At 39.3% G+C, this 19,640-nt stretch overlaps 1 protein-coding gene across 1 annotated transcript in view; it reads left to right on the top strand.

Moving 5' to 3' along the window:
• The window catches only part of LOC140237780 (uncharacterized), a 34,068-nt gene that overhangs the window by 11,738 nt on the left and 2,690 nt on the right, over positions 1-19,640 (top strand). Inside the window, exons 3-8 of the mRNA XM_072317715.1 lie at positions 6,724-6,921; positions 12,747-12,975; positions 14,960-15,288; positions 16,086-16,246; positions 18,231-18,390; positions 18,972-19,096. Of these exons, the coding sequence (XP_072173816.1) occupies positions 6,724-6,921; positions 12,747-12,975; positions 14,960-15,288; positions 16,086-16,246; positions 18,231-18,390; positions 18,972-19,096 (1,202 nt within the window). The remainder of the gene's footprint in view (positions 1-6,723; positions 6,922-12,746; positions 12,976-14,959; positions 15,289-16,085; positions 16,247-18,230; positions 18,391-18,971; positions 19,097-19,640) is intronic.

Here is a 19,640-nt window from a genome sequence, read left to right as displayed (position 1 = left end):
CTTATTGTACAATATGAGGTGAGAATTGGACGTTTTAATGGTTCAGCCGAGAAAGCCGATGCGAAGAAACACAGCGCAGATATTGCATCTGCTCACCCAGGAATATGTGCTCTATAAATGACTGCATCAATGTACCGCTGCACTCGTTTAGGGTTTGGTTCCTTGCGTGATGTAATTTAGGGTTTGAAAAAGACGTCTGTTCTGGGCAAAAATCGGTAAAGTGAATTGATCAGTTTTAACTTGCGATTTCTCAATGGCACGAATATCTTGTAATACATGTACTACCCCTTTCAGGTAATCGCGGTTCAATTATCCGCATCCAAATAATGCGGATGAAGTAGTCAAAATCGCGTTCATATATCCCATGAAGTGCGCACTACTTTTACGAGCACCCGTTCATATAATGGTGCGAGTTATTTGTGCGAGTTATTTGTCATGGTTACTGCGCACGCCTCTATAATGACGTAATGTTTCCGGTGAATATCCTCACGTGTATGCACACCTCTCGCGCGCTCAAGCTCAGCAATCAGCGGTTGTGCGGGAAATCGAGTGACCTTTGACCGAACTGTGGAATGTTAGTGCGGATAAGTCGTAAAACGCGTTCATGTATTCTCGATCTACTCCTCATGCTGCAATTATGCGCATAATAGCAGCATAAAAATAATGCGCACTTTTCTACTCCTCTCCCGTTCATGTAATCGAAATTTTACGACTTGTGCTCCTATTATCAGCATCCACGATTACCTGAAAGGGGTATAAGTCATAATCTGTTTCAGGAGACATTTCCCTCTGCTGTGACACCTTTTTCATATGATTTTCCTAATTTAAATCTCTCCTATATCTTTAAAGAAAACCTACAAAACTATTTTAGTTTCGAGATACAATGTACATCTGTACAGTACACTGTACAGTGTAGTGTAGTACTCCATTTGTGTATGATCAAAATAGAAATGGTGCTGTAGCGCCGACTCATTGTTATACACGTAGAAATGTAATAGCGCGGCTGCCGTTTGGGTTTTTGTAGTAAGTTAAATGCGATAGAGAGAATTGAAAGTGACTGCATACATGTATGTCATACAAGAATTAAAGAATTAAAACATATATTGTATTCATATAATGTTGTATGATTTATCACCCCTCCCCTCGAGTATTTAAAGTACAGTTTCTGTATCATGCATACAATTGTATTACACATATTTAGATAGATATCTACAAGTAGGTTCCTGTGATAAAAAGAGGTTTATACATTGAATTTTGTGTGTATGAACCTCTTTTGTAACCTTTTGCCCCTCGCTCAATGGATGCCCATAGCATTTTGACAGTGAAGAAACACCTGAATAAACCTGAACAAACATATTGAACCATGATATGATGCCTCCGGTTTTCATTATTGATTTTGGAAAAAAAGAAAAAAAAAAATTGTCCGGAACAGTGGGATACTACTGTTTGATATTTTCTGCACAGACTTTTTTTCCCTCCACCATCATGCTGATGCCAGGAGGGAGAAGTTGTGGATGATGCATGCCCAAGTCATCGTCCCTATGAATGAGTCACAGAGTACACACTATAGGATGGAGGGGGAGAGGGCACCAAAAATCGAGATGATGTTGGTGATGGAATAGCGGTGTCCGATGCTTTTATCATCCTGATTTCTGTGAGTGATCGGCAGTGGTTCATTTTGCCGTGTGTGGAATCGCTCTTATTGTAGAATATTGTTGGATTTGATCATGTACAATGTAAGTATAGTAAGAGTAAGATGGACTTAGTTGTAGCAGTTGCGTGCCAAAGATCTACTCTCTTTAGGAGCAACATATGAGGGGGGAAAATGAACCATATGCTCTAAAATGCATGCTGTTTGCAGTCACAGTAGACCTGCTGGCAGTGGCATTGGAGTCTTCTGTGCAAATCCAGATCACTTGAGTTTTGACATGCAAAGTGTGTATTCCAGTGTCTGTGGATATGTGTGTGTGTGTGCATGAGTGTGCAAATACATTTACTTTTCCCTGGGATATTTCTGATTGAAGTACAAATGTATCTGGTATAAAACTAAGGTAATATTGCATACATGTACAGTACGCTGTACACAGCTGTAGTTGCTTGGATTTGCAGAGAAAAATACTTCCCCTGATTTCTTGGCCGTTTGGATAAGGGTACAATACTGTGATTTCACCATAAGAAGTGCGTACTGTACACGTAGGTGAAGTTTAATATTGCACATTCCAGACAATATGTTGTTACAAACTCCAGTAGTTGCTTTGGACAAGTGAGTTTGTAGCACCCTGAGTGATGGATATCGTAAGTACATGATACAAATATGTACAACCGTGTAGTTTGAAAGAAGTCTAGATTCATTGGTACATGTATGGTGTAATATTTGTAAAATGTGATCTGATGTCCTTGTGAATATATTGCTGCTAGCTTCGCTGTGTGGTTTACATAGAACAATTAAACCCTATTGTACACTTGTATATAGTACATGGTGTATACATGGTAAATGAACGATGTTTGCTCAAATTTTTGCATGTCAATTCCCAGAATGTCGCACAAATGCTCTAGATTTGCCCTTCGATTGCAAGGAATGGAATGAAATTTCTTGTCATTTTGCGCGGCAAGTTGAAAATTGGCAAGATGGGATATCTGCACAAGTGCAGGGCATGCTGGAAGACCATTGAGATATCAAGGCAAGCATTAAATTACTGTTTCAGCATCAATTGAGCGTGACAATAGATGATACAGATGGTTAGATATGTGTACTGGTGAGTGTCATTATCACACAACGTTATAGTGTATGAGAATGGCTATTACAATCATTGTACAATCACATGCTCATGATCGTATGCTAGTACAGTACATATACATCTGTATGTGTGTAGAACGCCCACCCTCTAATCTTAGAAATTTCTGGAAATTTGTATTGAATTTGATTCAACATCTGAAGAAATTCTTATTTTTATATGGAAATACAATGCCATTGCATTTTGGCAAGTACATTGTAATGGCACAGGTGTCAGAAACTTGTTCATGTACAACTGTTTGATAATGGTACTGTATGCATTCATATGATGAGAGATAAGTAAAATGTATGGAAAAAAAAAAGGCTATAAGGTATAGGAGTACAACTACACTGTAGAACTTCTGCTGGGCCTTTAAACATCGCTACAGTATAGGGCACACAATCAAGCATATTACTTTCAATATGGAACATGTCGTAGACTGGAAAAAAAAAAGTAGTCAGTTATCCGCTATGAATTATGTAGTGCTGTGATCAATGTTTTGCTAGCGGCAAAAAATAAGTATTTGTGTCATCTGGAATGTTTACAGTGAGTAAAACTCATTTTGATAAAATGCTGGACACACACACACTCACTCACAAAATCCATGTTTCATACATAGGGGGAGGGGGAGCATGACATGAGTGTGACAAGAACAGAATCATATGTGGAAAAAAGAAAAAAGAAAAAAAAGTTAAAAACAGGTTACTTCAAATGTACATGCGCTTTGATACATGCTTTGTCTCACAAAGTATTTTGTGTACTATCACCATGCTGTATTGTACCTTGAAAACCAGTGTAATCTGAGACAGTTGTTACGAAAATGTCACAATGAATCACATGAGTATGCTTGCACATTGATGACCTGTCTGTCAAGCATGTACACTAAAGGAAATAGTAATCTACACAGTCAAATGTTATTTGTATCATAACATTGACAAAATAAGTGACACAAGCTAGTTAAATTACAAGCGTACTAATCTTGATATAAGTTGACTGTCTAATTTGTTGGGTTTTGAGTTCAAATATAAAATGCTGAAAAGTATGTAAAGTGGAAGAGATGTGGAGCAGAAGCATATTTCACATTGTGGGAGTGTTCAGACCTTGTCCTAGAGAAAAAAAAATGGGAAAAAGTGTACAGTTGAATATACATTTGATATTGATACAATTGTTACATCTCATGCAATATGTACATGTATTGTAATGACATCCAATTGCACGGTGTATTATGAACAGTAATCATTACAGTGTACTTGTATGCATACGAGTACATGTACAAATATTGTGAATGAGAGCATTGAGTAGTGGGTAATGCAATAAAGAAGTTGAATGAACCTAAATGTACCACGTAATTGTACATTGTGTTTGTATGCCAGACACAGTACGTTAAGGACATTTTTTTTAACATTTTCTTTTGGGTAAATCAATTGCATCTACAATTGTACATGTTTGTAGGCCATATTTATAAAATTCCTTTTTTTTTTTCTTTTTTGAAAGGCAGTCATGTGTACATTGCTTCCTGCCAGGCATTTTGCAAGTCTGTGATGAAAAAAAAAAAAAAAAAAATCAGTTGAAATTACAGTAACTCTCCACGGACCAAGGGCATACATTTAGGCGTCAATTTGTACAAATGTGTGTTGACGCACTGTCTCCAGTAACAGAGCCAAAAAGAGGATGCTCCTTGTTTTCTCTGTGTGGAAGTACAGTATATGTTATTTCTGTCTTTTGGTGAGAGAGGATATATTTTAGATATTAAAGAAGTGGCATGCTTTGTCATACTGTATTTGACCTGAAAAAGATATGCTGCACACTTTAGGGGGGGGGGGGGATAATGGTGCTTGTAGAGTGCAAGATTGTCGGCTTCTGTTTAAAGAGAATTGAAATCAAATTCAGTTGACCCCTGAAGATTTTACTCATATTGACAATGAATTTATGAAATTTTACATACACGAAGCTACAGTTTAATTGCATGATATTTACATGCTGTATAGGATTGTTCGTCATGCTTCATGCTACCTGCTGTCATGCATTTGAACGGGCGTTTATGCTGCCAGCTGTACAAAGAATTTCAAATTTGTAAATTTTGCTGATATGACTTCATACAGTGTATGATGAGAGAGCCATCACTGTATAGAGTACAAATGTACTTGGTAATGCATCAAAGAAACTGTAATGTGTGTATAATTGTACACGTAGTGTTGTATGTAGGGAACCTCACAATACATTTGCATGCTGTACAGTTATACAAAATATGTGTTTAATTTGTAATGTCACTAATTACATTGTACAAATGTATAATGACAATTCTAAAGCCCTTGACTTGACTTTTGACAACATGAAGTACTGGTATTGACATATTGTTTAATTATACCCCCGCCAAACGAAGTTTGAAGGGGGTATATAGGAATCAGCGGACGGTCGGGCGGTCGGTCGGGCGGTCGGTCCGTTGCAAATCTTGCGTCGCGAACTACTTCCTCAGTTTTCAACCGATTCCCATAAAACTCGGCACAGATGTGTGCCTTGGGTTGTAGATGTGCAAGACGTATTTTTTGACAGTACCCAAAAGTACGTTGCCATGGTAACGGCATATTATGGGCAAAAATGGGTACAAATCTTGCGTCGCGAACTCCTCCCACAGTTTTTGATCAATTTTTATGAAATTAGGTACAGATGTTCATCTGAATATGTTAATGTGCAAGACACATATTTCTGCAGTGGCAAAAAGTGCATTGCCATGGTAACGGCATGTTATTGGTAAAATATAGGGCAAAATGCTTCATGGCAAAACTGCTTCATCAGTGTTCTTCCAATTCTCATGGAATTCATATTGAATGTTTGTCTTAGGATATAGGTCAGCATGACACATTTCTTGACAGTGACAAAAAGTATGTTGCCATGGTAACAGCTCACATATTATGAGCCAAAATGATGGAAAATTTTGTGTTGCAAACTACTTCCTCAGTTTTTGCCCAATTCCCATGAAACTTGGTACAGATGTGTGCCTTTGGTTGTAGATGTGCAAGACGCATTTTTCGACAGTACCCGAAAGTACGTTGCCATGGTAACGGCATATTAATGGCAGAAGATCAAGGAAAGATCTTGTGGATTTAACTACTTCTTCAGTTTTTTGACCAAAGCTTATGAAATGTTGTTTTGACCAAAGCTTATGAAATGTTGTTTTGACCAAAGCTTATGAAATGTTGTTTGGCGGGGGTATAACCAGTCGCGACAGCGACATTTCTAGTTTTGCCTGTGCGACTTCCATGCTCTGTTGATGTTGTGTGTACTGTGGAAGTTCTTGTATTGTTCAGTTTTTATAGCTTTAAATCACAACAGATATCAAATGAAGTTACTGTATTAAGTGGTTATTTTCATCTGAGTAATTTTTTGCGCTCTGCCGGATGTAATGATTTTCAATAGATAGTGTTTATGTCACAAGCAAAAAGTATTTGCATGCTTTTATTTTCACGATAGTTTCTGGTAGCATGAAATGGCACACAAAAATTTCCACTTTTCACGCTGTGTGAGCATAATTGAGAGTAGAAAACATCTCAGTTGATTCATAATTGTGATTGCTTCGTAGCCCTGTCAAAATCAGTATAAAAGTCTTTGCTGAACCAATTCATAGCAGTTTACATGGGATACAGTGCTGCTTGACTTTCTGACCACGCATTACATGTACAGTTGTACCTGCACTGACATGTTTTCTGGAGTGGAATTTTGAAATGCGACTAATAAAGGACATCCATTTCACTGCACTGACGTGCTCACTTGCAATATGTTACAATATGTATGATGTACATGAGTAAGTCTGAGCTGGTAAAATGCAGCTCATTGCAGTACATTTTGTATGTGTTCTGCACATACTTCATATACATACAGTGTAGACATGTTGACTAGTAATGGCCTTCTTTTCTTTCTTTGCATATCTTTTGTGTCGTGCATGATGCAGGGTGTTGGGGCAATTCAGACCCTATGCTACGCTGTAGCCAGAGGAACTGTACTGCACACATGAAACCCAGCACCATCTTGGAAGAGACAAGAAACCAAACCAGCCGTCTGTGTTGCTGCTCCAGTGACTACTGCAACGAAAACGTGTCGGATGCCTATGTGCCCATGCCAACCACAAAGCCACCCCTCACACAGCACAGTAAGTCACTGCTGGATGGAAAGTGGCAATTAAACAAACTAAAACATACATGTATGAACCTACCCCTCTTTAATTGTTTTCCTTGTCTTTAAAGGACAAGTTCACCTTCATTAACATAAGGATTGAGAGAATGTAGCAATATTAGTAGAACACATCATTGAAAGTTTGAGGAAAATCGGACAATCCGTTCAAAAGTTATGAATTTTTGAAGTTTTTGTGCAGTCACCGCTGGATGAGAAGACTACTGCAGTGTATGATGTCACATGCATACAACAACATAAGGAAAATATAAAGAGAATTCCACAAAATTTCATCTTTTGAAAAAAGTACACATTCCCTTGACTCGTAACTGACATATGTTATGGGTAATATTATTCCCATTGCCTTTAGAAAGAGGCAAGTCAAGTGCTCTTTTATTATGCGAAAAAAAGTGAAAATATGTTGAATTTTCTTTATATTTTCTTTATACTGTTGTACTCATATGACATCACGAGCCTTAGTAGTCTCCTCATCCAGCAGTTCCAACACAAAAGTTTTAAAAATTCATAACTTTTGCATTGATTGTCCAAGTTTCCTCAAACTTTCACTGATGTGTTCTAATATTGCTGCATTCTCTCAATCTTTATGTTAATGAAGGTGAACTTGTCCTTTAAGGATCTGTAAAGGCATGAATTAGGACCAATGTCAAAACCACAACACCATTACCAGTGGTGATACATGTATGGATGCATTGGCAAACAAGGACAATTAAATTTCACTTTCGGGTTGGACAGAGGATTATCAACTTTATGAAAAGTAATTATGACTTCAGTCTGATTTTCATAAAATTCATCCTTAAACACTTTTAACCTTTTGGAACGTGAAGTCATTATTTTTAGCTTCTTTTCTTAAAATACAACCGGAATGATTACCAGGAGAAGCTTTGCCATATGATGTTGTGATGGTTCTAAAAACTCATAAAACTGCTGCAGTTTTGCAAGCAATCTATCTCTTGTTCTGTGGTCTCTTTCTCACTTCCCTTTCTGCTCTTTTATTTATAATGTATTCAGTGTACAGTGTAATATGCCACTTTTCCTATTCAGATATAATAAATCCTCTCCCCCATCCCCCCTTTTGATACTTGTGCCTTTCACCCTGTGTGCCTTTCTGCCGCTACTGAAAGGTCGGACGCTGCCCACAGTATTCTAATATTCTGTGCCCATCCCATCCTCCTCCCGGTTTTATGCCGCACCACTGGCACCCAGATGACTCAGTCCAATTAGTGGATTTGGCGCAGCTAGGATTTTGTGCCTCTGATCATGCCATTTGTTCATATTGGAAGAGGCACCATATCCTGTGATGAAGTGGGGGGGGGGGGGGGAGGGGGAGGAGGGGGAGGGAGATGGGGAATGGGATATTGTGTGTGTGTGTGTGTGTGTGTGTGTGTGCGTGGGTTTGTGTGTGTGTGTGTGTGTGTTGACACAGCTCTATGCCAGAACAGTATGGTGAAATCAATGAATGACATCTTTAAAGCTGTGCTTCCCGGAAGAAGCTCTCGATTTTTATAGTCTGATGCATTTGTTAGTGCAATAAAGTGGAAATTTATGAAGGCATTAATGTGGACATGAGCACTGTCTCTCTAATCAAATGATGTGATAATCATCATTTGAGAGCAAGTGAAATTGATAGCCCTTTCGATGAATGATACAATTTTAGACTGTTATTGGCAGTTTTCAGTTCGTAAGTTTATGGTTTCTCTTTGAGTAGTACTCCTCAGACTTGTTGATAAAATTCTGAATACAGTGTATGAGATCTGCTTCACATCCTGATGTTAACCCTTTGAATTACCAGTTTTTGCAACCTGAGTTTGGTAGCAAAAATTGACCATTCTGTGTGTCTGTCTATCTGAGCCCGATTTGCATGATACGGGCAATTCTGCAGTTAGTATCGTGACATGTAAGCAACTTCACATATTTGCTTTTATCACTAAATCATCATCTATTCATTTCAAGTCAAAATTGTGTTACAACATGTTTATCCATCCCAGGTTTATGATATAGAAAAGAATACAAGTATGAAAAAAGTTTGCAAAAATGAAAGTTACTGCAAACAAAGTTGATTGATTTCAATTATAGCATCATAACAAATGTTCCAGCAAATATTTGTAACAGTTCAACTATTTTTTTTTTTATACCCCCGCCAAACGAAGTTTGAAGGGGGTATATAGGAATCAGCGGACGGTCGGGCGGTCAGTCGGTCAGTCGGGCGGTCAGTCGGTCGGTCGGGCGGTCGGTCCGTTGCAAATCTTGCGTCGCGAACTACTTCCGCAGTTTTCAACCGATTCCCATAAAACTTGGCACAGATGTGTGCCTTGGGTTGTAGATGTGCAAGACGTATTTTTTGACAGTACCCAAAAGTATGTTGCCATGGTAACGGCATATTATGGGCAAAAATGGGTACAAATCTTGCGTCGCGAACTCCTCCCACAGTTTTTGATCAATTTTTATGAAATTAGGTACAGATGTTCATCTGAATATGTTAATGTGCGAGACACATATTTCCGCAGTGGCAAAAAGTGTGTTGCCATGGTAACGGCATGTTATTGGTAAAATATAGGGCAAAATGCTTCATGGCAAAACTGCTTCATCAGTGTTCTTCCAATTCTCATGGAATTCATATTGAATGTTTGTCTTAGGATATAGGTCAGCATGACACATTTCTTGACAGTGACAAAAAGTATGTTGCCATGGTAACAGCTCACATATTATGAGCCAAAATGATGGAAAATTTTGTGTTGCAAACTACTTCCTCAGTTTTTGCCCAATTTCCATGAAACTTGGTACAGATGTGTGCCTTTGGTTGTAGATGTGCAAGACGCATTTTTCGACAGTACCCGAAAGTATGTTGCCGTGGTAACGGCATATTAATGGCAGAGGATCAAGGAAAGATCTTGCGGATTTAACTACTTCCTCAGTTTTTTGACCAAAGCTTATGAAATGTTGTTTTGACCAAAGCTTATGAAATGTTGTTTGGCGGGGGTATCGCTGTAGCGACATTTCTAGTTTGTTTGTTTTTTTGCTAGACCTCCAAAACCATGTTTGTAACGTTACGGTTTAGAAACATTACACTATGTACATTTGTCTGGAGTAACTCCACAGGTCATTTCACCCTTTTGTAATAATATTGATAAAGTATCACATGACTTCTGGACTATTATCAAAATGTATTCATCTTTTAGCAGTATGTGGAGGAAGAAATATCAGAGGAACTCAATGTAATCTAACTGAGTTTAATGGTCTCCAGTCCCAGTGGTACATTTTAAATGATGGTTTTAGATCTTGCAAAAATCAGCAAAAATGAAAAATGATTTTTACCAAATTTGAAAGACCTTAATGATTTCTAAACTTCCATGGCATTAAATAGTTGATACCTTAAATCAAAGATTAACGTTATAGGCACATTTCTTTTAAGATGTCATGTCTTCCTATCTGCGGAATTGCCCATACGATGAATATGCAAACGTGCTTGACCACGCCAAGACGGGGGATGGATGTGGGTAGCGTGCTGTTCCATTGGTCGACTAGAACCCTATGATTATTTAGTGTAGAGTTCCTGTGGTCATGAATGATAATGTACAAAGCAGATCACAAAAGGCTGTACAGTCGTACTTTGCTGGGCTCACATGGCTTATCCACATACCATACTGTCAGAGGGCCTTGTCAAAAGGCAAGGTGCGGATGCGAAACCTTACAGGCTGTTTAGTAAAACAGAGTGAAAGTAACAAAATGTGACAACAAACTTGGATGGTCCGTACTGGGACAGGAAGCATGTGCATTCTGCGGCATCTCACATTTTGTCACAGCTGCCTTACGATTGCTGTACATTTGTCAAGGTTCTCATGGCAACTATGTGTTTGTAGGGTGTATGGTAGCTCTTTGTTGCGTTCAATCATGTCACGCCCTGGTGTGTGACGGTTTTACAGGCCGCAGGAAACATAGTATAATAAACATGTACACTGTTGCTGTCAACAATTAGTGAAATCTAGTGTAAATTATTAGTAAATTAAGGATGCGACTTCTATTTGGCCTCATAAAATTCTGCTTTATCAATCATGGTTTATAAGAGATACACTGTGTACTTCTATGAATGCAAAGCAACCCACTATTAGTAATTTTGAAGAGCATGATAAGTACGTTGTGCACAGACATGTTGGCAGCTATGTGTAAACAAAACGTTATACATGAGCACTCTTTCATATATCCTGCTCCAAGTTGTACTTGAATGTGAATTTCTGAGATTAATAAGGGTAGATTTTCTGTGGAAATGGGGAAAGGGATAGTTCATATCTTATTCTCTCCTTGGATGGCCAAAGGGGAAGTAAAATGTCAACACCACAATGGCTATCAGTTAATACCACTCAAAGCTCCATGCATGCTCAAAACAACTCAAAGCATATCATCTGAAAGGTTATATCCCTTTTGCAAACATCACAAAATTTTGCTTGGTTAAAAAATAATGTCTCCCAAAATCACATATGAAATTTTACGGTAATACACCTCAGAGTTTTCAAAAAAGAAAGGAAAAACTAACCCCATTTCGCTCAAGAATAAACTCCCCTTTTGTACCGAACACAATGGTTGGAATTTTTACAGGGTCTGAATAAATCAACTGGACATCTATGAAATTGTTTCCGTCTTCCATCTTAAGAAGTTTCCAGTTTTATAATTGCGAGGAAAGGTTTGAATTACCTAGTACCTTTACAATATACTGTACAAGCTTATGGAAGGAATCCAATTTTCAGAGTTGCAAAAGGGACATATGAACTTCAAGAAAGTTTATACAGTTGGTTGCATTGGCTTTCATTCTCACCATCTGGAACGGGGCATAGTGTATATTGTATAGGACATTGTTCTCTATTTGCTTTACAGGAGACAGACTTTATCTCTGGCATTGTGTAAACACACAACTGCTTTGTCTGTAGCTGCTTTGTATAGAGAACAACAGGCTGATGACAGGCAGTTTGCTATTCATAATGCAGGGTACCCCACAGACTGGAGTAGCAGTCTGTAAATCACCACTCGCTGCTGAGCTCACAGCCGCTGCAGACGCAGTCTCATTAATATTCAGAGACGCAGGGTGTAGTTATAGCCTACTGCCAGCCAGACGGGTCTTATGGCTCATCCTCTCATTTATCATGTCTCAAGGAACAGCACCCTTCTTATCCAATGCAGACCTTGTCTTGTGTAATTGCTGGAGGCTTCTAGGTTTGCGCTGCATTAAAACTCTTTCAAACAGTGTTTATGCATTCCCTCTTATCCCTTCCTCCCCCATGAAAAAAAAAAAAAAAATCATTAAAAAAGATCCTATGGACAAAATTTGGTTCAGTAACGGTTAGTGTGTACATCAACTAGGGGCCCCCATAGAGATTAAGATGGAAGACATGAAAATGAGCATGGATATGGATAGGAAAACAGAACAATCTTTCATCCTTTAGTCAGCTCAAGATATTAAACGGGTCTGTGTCAGAGGGATAGCAATGATTTAAATTTCATGGGAGAGTGCAATTCATCAGTCACATTCCAGATGCACTAATATGATTACCAAAGCAACACTGAATATCCAGAAGGAGGAAATCACAAGAATTAAAAAAAAAAAAAAAACCTCCATCAATATTCTACATGTAGACCCCTTTTTAGGTGCATTGAGGGGCACTCCTTTTATAGGCATTGATGCTGAATGAAAATAAGTTCGTTAGTAGTTGTACATTGTATATTGTTGAATTAGATAAAAGGACTACATATTTTATTTTATTCTTGATTCCTTGACTCCTTGCTACTCATTCACAGAAGTCCTGTCAGATCCAATGAACAACAATATGGAGCGGACCATCCTCATTGCCATCATACCCATCTTCTGTGTGTCGGTTGCCATAGCGATCATGTACTTCATCTTCCGGGCGAGGATGCGGCCCAGCAAGGGCCACATGAGCCAGCTGCCCATGATCGAGGCTGCGCCCCCAGAGCCGACCTTTGACCTTGACCAGCTGAAGATGATGGAGCTTGTGGGTCAAGGGAGGTAAGGAGGACAAAGTGATGAGTGGAAAAAACCGATTATCCAAAGTCCATCTTGTACCCATCAATTATCCAAAGTCCATCTTGTGCCCAGTAATTATCCAAAGCCCATCAGAGATGTTTTTCAACTGTCTTAGGTGCTGTTTCAGACAAACTTGCAGTGATATTCACCAACAAAAGCAACTACTTTAATAGACTATAGCCAAATCAGATCTGATATAATAATAATGAGCCTCTATAGCATGTTTTAACAACTTAATGTTTGCTGTGTGCTTTACAATTATCCATTTTACACGCACAGACACACAAATTAACAAATTGCATTCAAGGTGGCAATAAAAAGTATCACATAGACACCACACAACATAAGCTGTATGAATTAGTATACCTGGGAGAAGAATGTATACAAATGAGTGAGTCTTTAAGGAAGATTGGATTCTGCTGCCAAGATCTGCAAAGATTCATAGCTGGAAAGTTAATATCATGCACCTGAGATACCTGTTAATCACTGTGTTATACAAGACCTGCTCAAATGTACATTTTCTTGTATGGATTAAAGGCTAACATTCAAAGACTATTTTGATGTTAAAGGAGACCTCCAGATTATGTTTAGAATTTTGCATTTGAATGTCTTTAAATTGAGTATACTGGGTACAAAGTTTCAGAATTTAGAGTGATTTCGTTTTTCAAAAAATTAAATAAAAGATTCATACAAGATCATATTTAACAAGAAAGATGGAAGAATGCATGATTAGGTGCTCAAGGAAGCAGAACAAATGCAGAAAGCACACATAAATTCTTCACAGGTGAACTTGTTACCCAAGTGGTATTGTAATGGAATTGCGTTGCTACATTACTGGACTGTGCAGGGGTGGATCCAGGATTTCCGTAAAGAGGGGGCGCCTTTACAAAATTAAATGTGGGGATGGGGGTGTGCACACACCCCCTTTTATTCTTTTTATTTCTTTTGTTTTAACAAAAATAAAGGGGGCGTGTGCCTGGTGCGCCCTCGCCTGGATCTGCCACTGACTGTGTGAGCCTACTATGTCATCATCCTTGTTCATTGTATTATCTTTGGGTTTTTCATGGTATCAGTTTATCTGCTTGAGGACCAAAATACATTCCATAAATCTGTACATGGCACCATCGATTTTTATGTACTACCTGATGTGAAGTTATATAGATTGTCTGGAATGCCCCTTTAACCCTATTCTAACTGGGGGGGGGGTCAAATTGACCCCCCCCTCGACGTTTCGCGCCACGATTCCGCAACGCGCAAAGATTTTGCCGCGTCGTTTCATGACTTTTTTCATTTGAGTCTCCCGCATATTTTGAGACCAAATTTGCGACGTCCGGGTACACCGTTCTGAAGTTATGCAATGTTTTGCATATGCATGTCAACCCGAAAACCGCTCAAATTCATGATTTCATGTGCAAATCCAATGCAAACTGTGGTTTTTTGTTTAATTGATATAAATTAGATTATTTCAACTTTTAACCATTAAAATAAATCAATTTTAATGTAGATAAGCTTGAAAAAGTGTCTCCAACAAATTTTGGCAAAAAACAATAGAAAACAAAAGATCGAAAAAACAATAGAATACATAAGAAATTAACAAAACAATAAAAAACAAAAGAAAATGATTTTGATTGCGCTATTTTTTTACAAGAAAATTGTTTGATGTGTCTTGAGGAACTCTGACACAAAAATTTAATAATCCTTCAGTCTTTTTGATGGAGTTATAGGTGAAAATATGATTTCATGCGTTAATTTGCATAATTAATTTATTAAAAAATATGAAATCAAATTTTTTTTATTGTATGATCATGTAATCTTGTAGTTGACATCCGGCTCTATGTTCAGGCAAAATTTTGCGGCGATCGCGCGATCGGTGGCCGAGATCTGAAGGGGGGGTCAAATTGACCCCCCCCCCAGTAAAAACTTGGTCTCAAATAGCCCAGTTAGAATAGGGTTAATATGCTTCCAGATACTGCAATGTCTACCGCGGGGCCCTGAGTGAGAAGGAGGTCGCAGTGAAGGTATTCACGGGAGCCTCCAAGCAGTGCTACCTGAACGAGGTGGACATCATGAGCCTGCCCCACCTCGCCCACAACCACCTGCTCCAGTACGTGGGCTCTGGCGACCGCATCGGGGAGGACGGCTGGGTGGAACACCTACTGGTGGTGGACTACATCAGCAAGGGCTCCCTCATGTCCTATCTGCGGGAGAACACCTTCGACTGGCACACCATGTGCCGGCTGGCGCAGACATCTGCGGCAGGCCTGGCCCACTTGCATCAGGTTGTGGACACCCCAGGTGGGTCTTTGTTAGAAATTTGAACACTGCAGCTGATGATGTTAATGATCAAATGTTAGATTCTTCGCTCTCTGATCATTGCATAGTTTCTCTGCTCTTCAGTAGTCAAAATATTTTGTACACAAGAGTGTATTTACAAAATGACAAGACTGTTCAGTTGTTTCCTTAAGTTATTAGCCCTTATTTGACACAGAATTGTGGGACTTTTAAATAGGAATAGTTCAAATGATGAACATGGTTTTATCAATCTTTCCAATCAGTGCCTACTTTGATGATATGTTATATTCTTGGGTATATTGTTTATCTGTTCTGGTCTTGTGGTAAATCTTTCACGTCATTGTAGTATTTGAATTGAAGGTGATATGTCAAATTTTCAGCCAATGCAAATGCCTGTAAAAAGTTCTGTCAAAATCGCATGCATTGTACTGCCAAGACAGAATTTAACTGCTGTCATCACATTATTTGAGCAAAACTTTTTTGACCTGGCAACAAGTTTAGCCCATTTGGATACCAGGAATTCCAGGGCTGAAGCTAAATGACTTTGCTTCGTAATGCTTACACAAGTCAGTAGACATATATGTATCCATAAGAAATAATCAATTATGAGAATATATGTTCATTGCAAAACAACAAATGCAGATGCTCATGAGGTAGGACTGATTATTCCTCTGTATTTCCAAGACTGCTTTGTTCTATTCTATGCCATTTCATCATCTTTGTTTTCCTGCTTTTGAAGTATTTCCCTACCAAGTAACCTTGCTCTACACTTTCCTCTGCAAATCATTGTTACATTGTAGGTAACCACAAACCAGCAGTAGTCCACAGGGACATCAACAGCCGCAACATCCTGGTGAATGCGGAGGGCAATTGTGTCATAGGTGACTTTGGCTTCGCCATGAAAGTCTGTGGATCCAGTGTGGTTGGAGAGGCTGATGGCGATAACAGTACCATCACTGATGTAAGTGAATATATTGATTTGATAGAGGATAAAGCTTGGATAAAGCTTGTTGAAATATGAGAGAAAATTGTGAAAGTAGGGAAGTGTTTGTTTGTTTTTTTGTTTTTTTAGCTCACCTGAGCCAAAGGCTCAAGTGAGCTATTGCGATCGCCCTTCGTCCGGCGTCCGTCATGCGTCGTCCGGCGTCCGTCGTGCGTAAACTTTTTACATTTTCATCTTCTTCTTGAATTGGCAGGTAGCATCCCTAGGGGGTTAGGAACTCAATTTGTTAAAATGGGCACCATGCCCCACCCAGGGGGCCCCCCAGGGGGGCCCAAACCCCCCACAATTAATGAATCTGTAAAAATCTTCTTCTCTAGAACCAGAAGTGATAGAGCTAAGTTAATACTATGAGTTAGTACATTGATGACTGTAGTTTCAAGTTTGTTCATGGCAGAATCAGGGGTGCCCCCCTTGGGACCCAGGGGAGGGGGTGGGGAGGGGTCCTAATGGGGCCTAAATTGTACATTTTCATCTTCTTCTTGAGAACCTCATGACCCATTTTCACCAAACTTGGCAGGTAGCATCCCTAGGGGGTCAGGATCTCAATCTGTTAAAATGGGCACCATGCCCCACCCAGGGGGCCCCCGGGGGGGGGGGGGGGGGGGGGGGGGCAAACCTCCAAAATAAAGGAATCTTTAAAAATCTTCTCTTGAATCAGAAGTTATAGAGCTAAGATAATACTATGAGTGAGTACATTAATGACTGTAGTTTTAAGTTTGTTCATAGCAGATCCAGGGGTGCCCCTCTTGGGGGCAGGGGGGGGGGGGGGGGTTGGGAAGGTCCAAATGGGGGCCTGAATTGTACATTTTCATCTTCTTCCTAAAAACCTAATGATGGATTTTCGTCAAACTTGGCAGGTAGCATCCCTAGGGGGTCAGGATCTCAATTTATCAAAATGGGCACCATGCCCCACCCAGAGGGCCCCAGGGGCCCCAATCCCCCCAAATTACAGAATCTTAAAAAATTGGGGCCTTATTGTACATTTTCATCTTTTACTTGAGAATGCCTGGTCAAATTTTAGTAGAGCTGTGAATAATTTAGATTAGTGACTGCGTGAAAGGTGAACTTGCGATACTCAGGTGAGCGCTAGACCCGCGGGTCTCTTGTTTAATTTTTGGCATTTATAATCAGTGACAAGTCCGTGTTACCCAGGTATGTGTTATGTGAGATGATGAATATATTCTTAGATCTTCTTACCAGACTCCCAACACATGTCATCAGTCATACGTGGAGTAAAGGTATCAATATTGTCATTATATGCCCCAAGTTTAGTATATAATCACTTATTCAAAGGTGAGAAATAGATTTAATGAAGGCTTTTATGGGGGGGGGGGGGATATGTAAATCCTGTAATGAGCATAACTTCTTGTGACTGATTAATTGGTTATCATAAAATTGTTTCGTATTTAGGTTGGAACAGTCCGCTACATGTCACCAGAGGTCTTAGATTCTTAGTAGATCTTCTTACCAGATTCCCAACATATGTCATCAGTCATATGTGCAGTAAAGGTATCAATATTGTCATTATATGCCCCAAGTTTAGTATATAATCACTTATGCAAAGGTGAAAAATGGATTTGATGAAGGGTTTTTATTGGGGGGGAGGTATCTAAATCCTGTAATGAGCATTACTTCTTGTGACTGATTAATTGGTTATCATAAAATTGTTTCCTATTTAGGTTGGAACAGTCCGCTACATGTCACCAGAGGTCTTAGATTCTTAGTAGATCTTCTTACCAGATTCCCAACATATGTCATCAGTCATACGTGGAGTAAAGGTATCAATATTGTCATTATATGTCCCAAGTTTATAATCACTTATGCAAAGGTGAAAAATGGATTTAATGAAGGGTTTTTAGGGGGGGAGGGTATGTAAATCCTGTAATGAGCATTACTTCTTGTGACTGATTAATTGGTTATCATAAAATTGTTTCCTATTTAGGTTGGAACAGTCCGCTACATGTCACCAGAGGTCTTAGATGGTGCTGTGAATCTACGAGATTGTGAGTGCGCCCTCAAACAGGTAGATGTCTACGCCCTTGGACTGGTCATCTGGGAGATCGCCACTCGATGCAAGGACCTCTACCCGAGGGGTGAGCTTGTCAATGAACAATCTGGCTTTTGATTACTTTAGTGATAGCTGATGATAACTGCTTTGTTGCTATTGTGGTTGCTTGTGGTAATTGCTTCATTTACGATTATCCAGTTTCAGATGAATATGTGCATGTGTTTTAATGTACAGTTGAACCTCTCTTATCCGGCCTCCCTTTATCCGGATCTCTCTATTATACGGACGCAATCTCGCTGTGATTTTTTTTTTTTTTTTTGATAATTACGGGAGGAAAGGGGGATTCCCAACTCCTTGAGAACTCCTACACAAACACACATGAATTACATATTACTTTCAACATTAACATACACCTCTATTTTGGGGTCTGTTACTGAGTGTAACAATGAAAAGGTTGCAGTATACACATTACTACATGTGGTACAATAATGGGCTACATCAGTACATGTGTATGTATATGTACATGTATAAAGCATTGAGTCTCCCGTTTCCGGCCAAATCCCTTATCCGGATGAGCCCCGGTCCCGACTTGTCCAGATACGAGAGGTTCAACTGTATATAGTTGTAATATTAAGGTTGTGCATTTTATCCTTCAATTTCCCCCCAACATCTGCAGAAACTACCAAATGCCCTTTGAGGTGGAAGTTGGGCTGCATCCAACTTTTGAGGATATGCAGATTTTGGTGTCCAGAGAGAGGAAGAGGCCACAGTTCCCAGATGCCTGGAAGGAAAACAGCCAGGTAAGAACTGACTGGGCAACAACCATCAGAACTCCATCAAATACTCCCCAAAATTGCTGGCTTCATGTTTACTTCCGGTACAAAGTTCAGGAACAGACAAAGTAGATGTGCCCATGCTGGCCTTGACATCGGCAGTTAAGTTGGAGTGGTTGGTTACCATTCTGACCAACTATCATTTGCCAAGGGGACAGTGCATGATAATTGCAATGAGATAGCACATTTTTTAGTGGAAGTTTTTTTTTTTTCTGTAGGATGGGCAAAAGGGCTGCTAAATAGAGTACCAAAGTGTGATGTCGTAGCCATTCATTGCCGTGGAAACTGGTTCTAAACAACCTTACCTGGCCCTGATGTCTGTGAACACTTTTATTGCTAACCATGTTTGCACCTGGTTCTAACCCGAGCTACCATGGTATAACAAAAGACTAACATCATCACTTCGTTACTTTATAGCTGCTAGTGAGTTGCAACATCTTAAGCATTGAATCTTGAAATCTGGACACAGGTTTCAAACATTTTAAGATGATAAGGAAGCTCACATTAAATG

This window comes from Diadema setosum, chromosome 14 (assembly GCF_964275005.1).
Source record: "Diadema setosum chromosome 14, eeDiaSeto1, whole genome shotgun sequence".
Lineage (NCBI taxonomy): Eukaryota > Metazoa > Echinodermata > Echinoidea > Diadematoida > Diadematidae > Diadema > Diadema setosum.
This window is presented reverse-complemented; position numbering and strand designations above follow the sequence as displayed.